A 13271-nucleotide genomic window follows, 5' to 3' on the forward strand; every position below is an offset into this window, starting at 1 on the left:
AATGATAAAAAATTTCACTTGCAAAACTGCAATTAGCGGCCTCAGTTCCCAAACCATTGAAAAGTCTCATTAATAGTAAAGGTGATAAAACACAGGAGTAAACACACCTTTGTTCAAACTTTTTGGGAGTTTGTTGCAGGCATAAAATTCTAAATGTCTTTATATTTACAAAACACAATGAAACTGATCAATGAAAACATTCAATCTTTTTACCTTTATCAGTTAAATAAAGATTCAAGAAAATAAACAAATCACAGATTCTTTTATTTTATTGCACTTTACAAACCATCCCAAATTTTCTGGAAATGGAGTTTGCACTTGAGGCCATTTGAAGTAAGAGAATATAAAATTTTGGTAATTAAATTTCCATTAATATTTTGCCTCATAGCTCCAGAGCAAAACTAAATAAGCCAACATCATGCAGCAAACACATCTTAACTGACTGATTATATCTGAGCTAAGTAATAAAAAATCTAATCTATTTCAAAATCACTTGATCTAATCACAGTAGATCCTTATAGGTAGTTTATTGAAGGTTGATGAAATTTTGGTTTGATGACAAGTGGAACTGTGTCAAAGGTTTATGAGAAGCATTCATACCCAGATTTTGCAGCTACACTAAGTCCTTCATATACAGTATCACTGTACTGTTGTAGTATTACCCATGTGCAAGTATGATTCATGTGTGCATTCATACACATATCTAAAAAATCCTGGAAGGCTACCAGAATTAGGAGAGTAAAGCACACCTGTGGTGTGTAAGTTTCTGCCAAAAGGTAGAGTGGACACTCGAGTGAGCATTACCAATAGGCACTCAGGGGGCAGTAGAGCTGAAGCCAGAGCAGGCACAGAGACAGAGAGAAAAAGCGGTGGAGGGAGAGGTTCGTTCTGTTCAGCACTACACATCACTTCAAACACACGGTGAACACCTTAATCACAGCGTCCCTGGTTAAAACAAACACAAATCAGTAAACAAGCAGCCGAAGCCAAAAGCAGAAGTGTGAAAAGTCTGTTTTGGCCACTTGAATGGGAGGCATGAGTGAATGGCACCTCTGACTGCAGGCTCATTTGAATCTAAAGCAGCAGAATGACCATTTAAAACATGTGCTTTAACTTACCGCTTTTCAGTAATGTATTAAAACTGCCAAGTTTACTTTTAAGTACTAACTTAACTGTTGGCTCCTGTAAATTCAATAATTAACTCCAAACTAATAAAAAATGGTATTACAGTCTTTAATTAGGATAAATAAAACCTCGGATCTGATGTATGATTTTGTTGGATCACTTTACTGTGGTCTGTAAATTGCAATTTAATTGTAGCTTTATACGTATGATACATAATGACCTTAAATATATAAATTATCACTTAAACAGACTGCAAAAGAGGAAAAAACACTCTTCAAGAAATGACTTAAATGTATAAACATTTAAATAAATCTTAAGAATAACTTTAAAGTAAATTAATATATTTTTTTACTTTGGCTTTAGAATATTTAAAATAAAAAAACACTACTTAGGTAATGAAATCTAGACCTGTTTGACTATGTTATTATTATTACATAGAAAACCACTTTAAAATTGTCATTTTCAACATGCAAACACCGATCAGCCATAAGATTAAAACCACCTCCTGGTTTCTACACTCACTGTCCATTTTATCATCTCCATTTACCATATAGGTGCACTTTGTAGTTCTACAATTACTGGCTGTAGTCCATCTGTTTCTCTGCATACTTTTTTTGCCTGCTTTTACCCTCTTCTTCAATGGTCTGGACCACCACAGAGCAGGTATTACTTAGGTGGTGGATCATTCTCAGCACTGCAGTGACAATGACATGGTGGTGGTGTGGTAGTGTGTGTTGTGCTGGTATGAGTGGATCAGACACAGCAGCACTGCTGGAGTTTTTAAATACCCACTCACTGTCCACTCTATTAGACACTCCTACCTAGTTGGTCCACCTTGAACATGTAAAGTCAGAGACGATCGCTCATCTATTGCTGCTGTTTGAGTTGGTCATCTTTTAGATCTTCATCAGTGGTCACAGGACGCTGCCCATAGGGCACTTTTGGCTGGATATTTTTGGTTGGTGGACTATTCTCAGTCCAGCAGTGACAGTGAGGTGTTTAAAAACTCCATCAGCATTGTTGTGTCTTATCCACTCATACCAGCACAACACACACTAACACACTACCACCATGTCAGTGTCACTGCAGTGCTGAGAATGATCCACCACCCAAATAATACCTACTCTGTGGTGGTCCTGTAGGGGTCCTGACCATTGAAAACAGGGTGAAAGCAGGCTAAAAAGGTATGTAGAGAAATAGATGGACTACAGTCAGTAATTGTAGAACTATAAAGTGCTTCTATATGGTAAGTAGAGCTGATCAAATGGGCAGTGAGTGTAGAAACAAGGAGGTGGTCATAATGTTATGCCTTAAGGTGTAGTTTGCTTTAAAGTATTTTTCAGTTTAAATGGCAAATGCTGCAACATAATTGGAAACATAATTGAATAATATTAGACTAATTTAATAAAACAACAACCATAATAATAAGCACAGCAATATTCACTGTTACAGATAAAAGTTTTGGTGAAATGACTTCTTTGTTTTAATTTAATATACCTAACAATGAAAACAAACACTTTTAAAATGTATAGAACAAAACAATATAAACATAACAATGTAATACTAGCAATATAAACATTCTGATTTAACTGGTAATATTGGCAAGTAAGTACATTTAAAATTTAACAAGCAAACACAAACAGAATTAAGAACAGGTATCACTTCATTTCACATTAATTAATCCTAGCATGTTTTAAGAATTATTATTTATTTATTTATTTATTTATTTATTAATAATTGTTTATTAAGAATTATACAGACTAATGCAAACGTTTGGACAGGCCCTAAATAAAATACATAAATAAAATAACAATTTAATTTTTAAAATTTAATTGATCTCAACTAAGAGAGGGGTAACACCGAGCATTTTAACATTTCAAGGATCTATTAGCCATTAGACATTAATGACTTTGTTTAGCAAATTTTATTTAGCAACTGCAAGTATGTATCTGTAGATTATTTTAAGCAAACTTACCTTGCAAATGGAATATAAGATAAGCTGTACCTGTGTAAAAAATAAGAAATAAGAATGACATACATGGAATGACAAAATAGTGACATGATACAAAATATATTGCAATTATGCTGCATGGTACCAGCTTAAATTCTTATCATTCAAAATGAAGAAAAACAGATCTTTATGTTATGGATTTTAAACCCATATGTCTTTACAGTGATAAATCTATATTACTCTGTTTCTTGGTCATATTAATTCATGCTTCAACATTAAAGACACTATAAAGTGTCACTAAAAAGTTGCTTTCGAAAGGCACATCATTACTCATGTATATACTTCTTTTAATAATGAACAAATGGCTCTTCCATGAGAAGAGAGCAATTTTAAACATCAAGTACTGACAAACCATATTAAAAACAAACACAATAAATAATTCAGCTTCTATAAAGAGCTGCAGGACAGAACAAAGCCTACAGTCTTCGCCAACATTGCCTAAATGCAGCTGGCAGCTTGCTAGTGAAATAATTGGCTTTATTTGAAAATCACCATTTTATTTCCCTAACTGTTGGCAGCAGAGAGGATAGCAGTGTGTGTGTGTCTGTGTCGTGCTATGTGCAGTTAAACACTTAGAAAAATGTAACACATTTACAGACAACATTTTAATGACACATGTGCCTCACTTACCAAGTTAAAGACAGAAACTGGAGGATGCAGAACAGAATAGCAAGGCCTTTATTTTTCCACTGAAAAAATATTCAAAAGGGCTTAATTTTAGCATATTTTCAGGAAAGAAAGTGAAATTATACAACACACTGCCTATTATTCGTTGAGGTATGTAGGTATGTACTTATAGTTGTATAATTCATCAGAACACTTAATACTCACACAAATCGATCAACAGTACCAGAACTAATTCTAAGGTTTTACCAAAGAATTAATTTAAAAATCACAATAATTAAACAATCCGCAACCATTAATGATTATGTTATGACCATATATGTATGAATTACAAGATTACTAGCACTTATGATGTATACCATGTGTATTGGCACTGCTCTGCTAGTATTTCATATACAATTCTTGATAAGAGATTTAAGAACAAAAAAATCAAAGGTTGTTTTCAAACTTAGTCTAAACAGTTTATACCTGTTTTCACCTGACCCCAGTATCATGTATGTGTTTGTTTTGGGCAGGGAGGCAAAGCTGCATGTTTGTTTTCACACAGCCCACTACATGATATACAAGGTATATATTGTCTGTGAATTATCTGTTAATCATAGCTACTATTCACTGTAATTTTGAAAGAGAAAGTAAAATGCTCAGTCAATCAGGTTATTGTATGCATAGTCTTTAAAGCAAATCACATTCACACAAGAACCAGGCTCTTTAGACTCTTTAGTCTGGTACCTGACAGTGAACTCTCACTTTTTTCTGACCTAAAAAAAATACTTTCACACATGTTCTAACTTCAAGATTCTGCTTTGTGGACCCATGAATATAACAATATTAAGCTCAGCTTAAAGACATTTAATAGTGTTTGGGTCTGGGGGACTAAAGTGACCAAAGATATTCTTAATTCAGACATCAGTGGTCTGCTGGAACATCCGACCGAGTCCCTGATACCATTATCCTAAAGGGATAAACATGTTCCATTTTGTATCATTATACTTAATTTAACTGGATTCTAAGAATATTGTGCATTCATGATTTTGTTTATATTAATACCAAATTAAATTGTTTTCAGATGTCACATTACTATCAAGGAAAATACAAACTATAATGGAAACAACAGCCGTGAGATGAAAACTGTTTCCATTGTTTAATTTGTTTACCTTGTTTTATTGATATCACAATCAATCAAAAATAATATATTAATTTTCACTAGATGTTGGTTTCAAGTAAAAAGTGTGATAAAATAGTATTTTTGCAAACCATTATGACAGAAAATTACAGATCCCTATAGTGACACATTTGTGTTGAAGGCATTCATTTGGAATAGCTTACCCAAAATGCAGCGCAGAGTGTCAACACAAGACATGTCTGTAATAAAAATCATACAAATAGGAAATTAATGACTAGCATTTTTTTCTTTATGCTGATGTGTTTGTATGTGTGTACACTCACTATCATGACGGCTGTTGCCAGTGCTCTGGTCTTGTCACACATCTTCTTAATTTGCTTTAATGGACCCATCAAGAAGATGGTACTACAAGACAGTAATATTTTGCACTATAGCACAAAAATACATTGGCCATTTTTGTAGTCAAGTCTGAAGACTCACCAATTTCTAAAGTTGCAAGGCTTACCTTAAAAGTGATGCAATATTGCCAAAGGTGTAGAAGACCGCAAACAGGATCAGTCCTATTCTAGGAACCCATAGCAAACATGTTCCCTGAAAATTACATTAAAGTTTATTTATTTAACAGTATCCAAATTTGACTACATCAGTACAGACACAGCTCTGCCGATGATACAAAGCAGCACAGCTAAATTTTCTCTACAAACTTCAAATGATTACATAACAGTTTTAGGAAGGAACATGAATAAAAGAATGAACACTGGAATTAAACAAACAATGCAACTTACCAGGATGGAACAAAGGACCCCCAAAGTAAAGCAGGCTACGAAAGCCTTGAGTCGTGTACCCCAGGTTAGTGAACTGGCATCACTGGCCCCCTGAAAAGCAACATAACATGTGAATCTATTTCTTTAGGTTCTGTTGACCATTATTTCTTTACGCCTGACACCATTATAACATTTTAATGATCAATTAAACTGTGTTTTCCGCTTACTTTTGCAACTCTATTAATTTAGGTATTAGGAACGTACAGTTTAGTATCTGGCGAACACTGGTCTAAAATACTACATAGCTGCGAGTTTGAATTTGACAAAGTTGAGGGATTCAACCACTTTTGATGTCACAAAATGTTTGTGACTTTATAATAATAGATGTTTACAGCAAAATAGGTATTTATTAGACTTAACAAAGCTCATATAGGGAAAATATTGCCACAAGAAATGCTTGTAATTGACCGATTAACCACTAAAGGACAAGAAAGTCATGATCACATCAGTTAATTATCTGATTAACAGTATAACATATATTTATATATACAGGGTGTCACTAAAGTCTGGACATATAGGTAAAATGCTAATTTTTAATAAATTTCAATACAATGTTCAACAACATTTTATTTTATTAGAATATTAATCAATAACATGTTCAATGTGTTTTCCATTATTTGTGATGCAATATGTATGTGTGTGTATTTTAGTAAACATATAGTTAGTTATACTTAGTGATATTTTCTATGTGTCCAGACTTTAGGGACACCTAGTACATAATGTAACACATAATTGTAAATGTAGGTTATATCACACTACATAGCAGCGTTATAGCAATCTCTATCATTACCTGTAATACATTGAGATCGTCGTTGCCATCTTGACCGCTTAAAACTTTCTTTAATTTATCCATGAGGACTGAGTAATTATATAAAGACCTTTATACAGTTGAATAACTCTAAATCTCACTCAGTTTAAACTAATGTTGTTTACTCTTTCCTTTTTGCGTTAGCAACAGGTGAACGCAACAGCACTTCCGTCAACGTGACGTCACTACACACTCTCCTCTTCCGTCTGATGTTCTACATTACTCATGTCCTCCTGCGTCTGATGCTCAGCAGGCTTCTCTGTGAACAGTTTCCCCTCCTCTTTTCTACATGATCGTTCAGTAGCCTCTCAAACAAGCAATATCTGTTACTGGTATGAAGAATACCAAAAGTTGTATATAGCTCAAACTGGTGCTACCAGCATTTCGCTGGGTTCAGTGTGCTGATTAGGCTCTTGTAATGAGATCCCTCTGGCTCTCCACAACCATCTGTCCAAACGATGGCTCTAAGGAACGGGCAGTCTCAGCGGGCTACCTGTAAATCCCTTAATAATCTATCATTAAAGGTGGGTAGAGAAGAGCAGAGGAAGAAGGGGAGGGAGAATGTCTTGGATCTACCTCACCTGGCTTAGGTAACATCTAGATACATAGACTAACTCTAGATGAATACAGTACCTTATAGACTACATGGCCAAAACTCACACCTGTGGACACCTGTAATGCCTGAGTTTAGGTGTTCTAGGCCTTCTCACTGCTAATACGTGTATAAAATATTTGTAGCAACCAACAGTTTAAAAAAAGGTATTTTTTTATACTTTTTACCATACTTTTGTCTTCAGAGTTTTAAAGGTACTTGTAGCATTGGCTTTGTCACTTAAAAACCTTATTGCAAGGGGACAGTAATGACCACTTCACTTACTGTATCTTTTAACACAAGCATCAATGAAAAAATTAATGGCTTTGTGTTATGATTAACCATTACTTGAAAATAAATTAACTATTTGGACACAAAATATGACATGCTTCATGAATCCTCACAAGAACACTGGATTATTACTTATCACAGTTTTACTTGAGCTGGAATTCAGTAAACTTACTATGTTCTTTGGTCTGAAATGGTTTACTTTAAATATTCATTGTACAAAAATGAAATATTTAAAATATAAATGTGAAAAGGTCAAGTTGAAATGTTGTTCAGAATCAAATAACAGAAATCTTAAATATGCTCTTTATTCACATAAACAAAATTATCTTTATTTTTTATTATCAAAATATTTGCATAGTAAACAGCCTACAGATATTTCCAAAATACAAAATTCAGTAACTACTGTGAGGTACAATGCCGAGCCGAAGTCATCCGCAAAGACACCTTGTTTCTGTGCAACATGTTTTTCATATTAATTGCAATTTGACCGGATTTAAGAACATCCTCAAACACAAAAATCATCTGATAAAGCTTTTGAGCTGCACTGTATTCCTGTAGGTACTGAGCCTTTCATTCAATGTTACAAAAGAGTAAAATCTATAAATCAGTAGACAGATGAAACTAATTTTTAAGCATTTTTAATGAACTGTCCAACTGTGTATTTAACACACAAATTGATAAGTTTAAAAACTCCATATAGGCTCCATCTTTAACAACTTTTCAAACTATAGAATTAATTCTACATATAAATGTAAACTTGTATAATTCTTTTTAGTCACAGCTTTGTTAAAGTATGGCCCAAAACATCTTAAAATTAACGGCATTTATCAAGCAAATGTGGGTGAACATTCCTAAATCAGTATGTATAACATCAGCACTTAAGTATTCTAAGCAGTTCCTGAGCATCTGTGCTATGATTGCGGCTTTGGATAGAACTTTAAAGAGCCAGGAAGAATTTTGATGTTGAGTTTTAAAACTCTTCAGCTAAAATTAATTAGCTTCTTTAAAAATCCCTGAGATTTGTTTTAACAGTTGCATATTCAGTGCAATAACTATCTGAGAGAACTCATTCTGCGAAATCCCAACAAAGTCTGCACAGATGATGTTAAGGCATGTTGTCTGGGAGCCAGGGCACTGCTGTTTGACCCAGTTCATCAGCAGAGTGTAGGCTTGGAGCGTCATGCTTTTCATAGACTGTCGGAGATGAAGAAGAACATATCTAGCATCTTCAGTGAGGTTCAGACCAGCCACAAAAAAGCTATTTGCTGGAAATAAAGACATGATAATATGTAATGCAGCACATATATTCACCAACAGGTTTAGTTTTACGTTAAAATAACAAAGAATAAGACAAAACATACTGTTAAATTTTTTTTTATATTTCATGTTTACGATTTTGTGGTCATTTTATATCACGAGGGAATCACGACGGATGACATCAGTAGAACTACTCAGGAATTGAACGAATCAGGAATTGAATGTAACACACTGTGCATTTTACAGAACAACAACAATGAGTAGGTTAAGGAACTCTGAATTTTTAAGAGTAGAAATGCTAATGTAGTACTGAAGCTGTCTCAAACCAAGTAGCACATATCTAAATAAAAAAGGAGTTCGATGAACCTTAAAATGACTAGCCCATCCAAATGGGTAAGCTACGTAAGTATGCAGCAACCTGATCATTACCTTGCTGGACATTACATTCCAAATCCATGGCCATTAATACATTATTGGCCCTGTCCTCACAGCTATAACAGCCTCAACTCATTTAGAAAGGCTTTCCACAAGGTTTTGTCTAGAGTAATGTGTCCATACAGTCAAAATTTGTGGGCTTAGGAACTAACTTGGCCTGGCTTATAATCAATGTTTAAATTCAACCCAAAGGTGTTAAATGTGGACCTTTCCCAATCAGTTGCCACAGTTAAAACCATTTTAATTGTCAAACTAATTTATTCTATACACCTGTTAGCAGTGGGAGTGGCTATATTTAGTGGGTATTAAGTTGACTGATGATGTTTCAATATTTCATGATGATAATACCATATGTACGGCTTAAATTCTCTGTGGTTTGATCACCTGTACACTTGAAGCCAGCAAAATATCTTACCTGGTCTCCCTACGTTCACCTTCCTATTTTCAAGATAAGAAATAACCAACTTTGGGTCTGACTCATTGGCCCACCAGTAATCCCAAGCTGGCCAAAGTTCCAAATGTCCAGATGCAGAAGGGTCAGCGTACGAGAGGATAACCTGATAACCATGACTATAGCATTCTGTCAGGGACGGAATTACCTAAGACAGGACAGAACATCTGGGTCAGAATATCAAATAAAGACACAAAAAAGTTTAAATAGAACAAATAAACTTACCGATTTGGGACAAAGTTTCGTGCCAAAGATTCTCATCAGAAAGACAATAAGGTTGTTATGCTGGTCAGGGTTCACATTATCAAAAGCAGAAAGAGAAATGATCACTACTTCTTTAGTGTGCTGCTCTAACCAGTAAGCCACATCAGTTAGTGCCTCCTGCAAAAAAGATAATATTACCATAATAGGCTGCAGGAATAAAAACCAAGTACAAAATAAAAAACAATGTTTGTTTTTGCCAACTGCATAACTCCTTTTTAGTCCATATTTTCTTGAACGAATAAACTTGCCATCTTTTAAGCCATTTCAATGTATTGACTAATTGTGTTTTAGAAGAGCTCTATACAGACATAACAAGTCAACAAGTGTAGACTTCAGATAAATTAATACGTGATTACAAGTTAGATCTCTAACAAAGCCACAGCAATCTGTAGCCTAAATGGATATGCCCTTTGTGTGAAAATGATAAAGATGAGTGAGACACAGCCAAAGTGTTAAAACGTGCCTAAAAAGTCCTTCAGCTCAGGTATGAGTGTTGTGAACAACAGAACCTTATTCCAAAAACCTTATTGTAAAAACTGTATTTTTTTTTTTTTACATATTTTAGATATTTTAGTAATGAATTAAAGGTTATTTTGGATAGCAGGGGCTTTAGCCCCATAACACCTCCATGAATACCATTTTTGGTCCAGTCTCTTTCAAATTATGAAATCATAAACACTGACATAAACACTTGAGTGACGTCTGCAGTTTCTAAATGTTGATCTGAATTCCTTTGTGACTTGGATGAGTTGTCAATGCACTATTGAAAGACTTTTGGAAGGCCAACCACTTCTGGGAAACGTCACTAATGAACTAAACTGAATAGTCGTGGAGATAACGGCTTTCACTGTGGTTTGCTGGAGTCCCAGTCCCAGGAATGACTTTGTAACCCCTTTAGGACTAACATAATGTACTTAAATAAATCCTTTCTCCACTGCACATTGTTTTTTAAATTATTTAATTTTAGATTACACAGAGCTATATTAATCACACAATTCTGAAAATCACCTAAGGCCAGCAAAATATCTTACTGAAATGAAATGATTATTTAAAAATTAAATTTAAACATTTACCTTAACAGTAACCAAAGAGTATATTCCATGTGCAAAGTGAAAGGTCACATCAGAATCTTTGGCTTTGTGGGCAATTCTTAGATCAAGAAATCGAATTCCTGCATCCAGCTGACTGGAAAGGGTGAGTTCCTAAAAAGAGGCAAATAAAAGTGCATTTAATAATCAGGCAAGACCAGGAGAGGTCTGTGTACACAAAAAGATCACCTGTTTCAAAATTATATCAGACCATGCATTGAACTGGTGGTACATGACTGGCTAAATGGATAATTACATGAATTATTAGATGCTCAGGTTTTTCACAGCTAGATGTAACTACAGAGGAACCTTGATTTAACAAACCTCCATTTAACGGATTTCGGATTTAACGAACAAAATCTGGAAAACCGAATGACCGGTCCGATTGTTAAACATTCCTGCGAGAAGCGTACCAGACCAGTAGTTCACTAATTGTCTTTTAGCCAGCGCACATCTCTTTGTTTACATGAGTGAAAGGCTTTGTTTTGCCAGGAGGCTTGCTATGGGCTCACCTTTTCTCTGTGTTTTATGCTTAATTTTTGCAATTATCGAAGATCACGGGCATTCATCTTAAGCTTGCGCTCTTGGCCACAGATGCTCAATTGGATTGAAATCGGGGGAATTTGGAGGCCAAGTCAACACGTCAAACTCGTTGTTGTGCTAGTGGTAAGCAAAATATGGTGTGAAGAAACAGACAGTGAGTAATATACGTAGATCTAAAGAAGAACTAAAAGAGTATGCATATTTATTTTCAGGTTTTACATTACATATTTACATATCTATTTACGTTGTTCATTTTACTGTTTATCATATGTGCATGTTTAGCACTTTGTGGACCTCAGTGCTGTTTTCGTATATTTTCACACACCCTGAAAAAAAACCTCACTGTTTCGGACAATCATATTTTACGGACCAGCGCTCCCTCCTTTTAGTCTGTTAAATAGAGGTTCCTCTGTAACTTTGAGATCCAGGGTTTGAATCTACGCGGTGCTATAGGTCGGTTAGTACACAGACACGATTGGCTACGTCTGAAGAGGGGTGGCCGAACAGCCAGCTATTGGGAGGTGCACTTGTCAGTGGGCTCTCAGTGCCTGTCCCAAGCCCGGATAAAATGAAAAAGGTTAAGTCGGGAAGGGGCAACAGGCATAAAACTGTGCCACCTAAGGTATGCCTACCAGTATGATCCTCTGTGGTGAATACTAGCAACAACAAAAAAACAATTCAGTATATACTTACATACACATACTGCCCACCTGAGTGGTTCCCCATTTATTTACACACGGTCGGATTATGCAGGGAACAATGTGGTCCAGCATTCTCAGGACCAGGGGCTCTGATTGCAGAACTGGACTGTGCTTGTCCAAGCAGTAAGTCATGGTGTCGTGGCTCCCTAAAACGTTAGAAGAACAAACTTTGGCATGAATATTAAATGAATACAAAAACAATGAAAACTATGTAGTAACAAATTACCAGGTATAGCGAGATTCCATAAAGGAACATGGTGGAGTGAAGGAGGAAGCTGCGACATCCAGTCTGTACAGCTGCGAACGAGAGTTTCTTCAACATCAGCCATTGTTTATCTTCATTCAATCATTACAATTACAATATTTATACATGAATTAGATTACTAGTGCGACAGTTTTAGCTTTGACTGGCATAAGTGAAGGGCAACGTTAAAGAAAATCCAAAATCAACACAAACTTTGAATCCACTGCTCGCCGTATTTTTAGTAGAACGTTGACAAGGAAGCTTGAAAAAAGCCAGGGTTGCCAAGTTTACAGTTTTCCTCAAAAATGTGCTATTATACATTTTTATAGTGTTATAGTCTGACATCCTCACTAAATACAATTAAAGCATAAATTAGCATTGTTAAATACCAAAAACTATTAAACAAAATATTACAGTAAAAGTCGGTTGATTAATCGTTGTCAAAAAAGTGATATACAATTTTAACGTTATAAAGAATTGTTATATTTATTAAAGCATAAATTAAAAACATAATTCAATAAAAAAAAAAAAAAAGTTAAAACACATGGCCTTATTTACCTCAGACAAAGGCAGTTTATGTTGAATATCCGGGATGTCTTAAGCTTTATTTTGGTATTTGCTACTTTGATCTGGCAACCCTGAGCCTACCCAAACAGTAGTTATACTTCCTTACAATACAAGCTGTTGTGCGAGCGTTCAGATGGGTTAGTATAATTTAGCTTTTTTTTCCCAACATTTTTACATATCTATTTATAGGGGAGGTCTGGGTCTATTCTGTGTGGAGTTTGCATGTTCTCCCCGTGTCCACGTGGGTTTCCTACGGGAGCTCCGGTTTCCTCCCACAGTCCAAAAACATGCAAGTGAAGTGAATTGGAGATACTAAATTGTCC

At 35.1% G+C, this 13271-nt stretch overlaps 2 protein-coding genes across 2 annotated transcripts; both read right to left on the bottom strand.

Moving 5' to 3' along the window:
• Positions 1 to 243: 243 nt before the first annotated feature.
• Positions 244 to 6659, bottom strand: sft2d2b (SFT2 domain containing 2b). Its single transcript, XM_062996898.1, has 8 exons — positions 6498 to 6659; positions 5669 to 5758; positions 5389 to 5474; positions 5207 to 5288; positions 5087 to 5122; positions 3767 to 3825; positions 3101 to 3130; positions 244 to 945 (listed from the first exon to the last, which is right to left on the bottom strand). The coding sequence occupies exons 1-8, from the start codon at positions 6558 to 6560 to the stop codon at positions 906 to 908; spliced, it is 486 nt and encodes a 161-aa protein (XP_062852968.1). The 5' UTR covers positions 6561 to 6659; the 3' UTR covers positions 244 to 905.
• A 1028-nt stretch (positions 6660 to 7687) lies between these two features.
• On the bottom strand, positions 7688 to 12772 carry LOC134317077 (PI-PLC X domain-containing protein 1-like). The gene is made up of 6 exons (XM_062997764.1): positions 12364 to 12772; positions 12147 to 12283; positions 10879 to 11007; positions 9767 to 9922; positions 9506 to 9689; positions 7688 to 8663 (listed from the first exon to the last, which is right to left on the bottom strand). Exons 1-6 carry the CDS (start codon positions 12464 to 12466, stop codon positions 8389 to 8391), a joined length of 984 nt encoding a protein of 327 aa, XP_062853834.1. The 5' UTR covers positions 12467 to 12772; the 3' UTR covers positions 7688 to 8388.
• Between the last annotated feature and the right edge of the window lie 499 nt (positions 12773 to 13271).

The sequence above is a fragment of the Trichomycterus rosablanca genome, chromosome 6 (genome assembly GCF_030014385.1).
Source record: "Trichomycterus rosablanca isolate fTriRos1 chromosome 6, fTriRos1.hap1, whole genome shotgun sequence".
Classification (NCBI taxonomy): domain Eukaryota; kingdom Metazoa; phylum Chordata; class Actinopteri; order Siluriformes; family Trichomycteridae; genus Trichomycterus; species Trichomycterus rosablanca.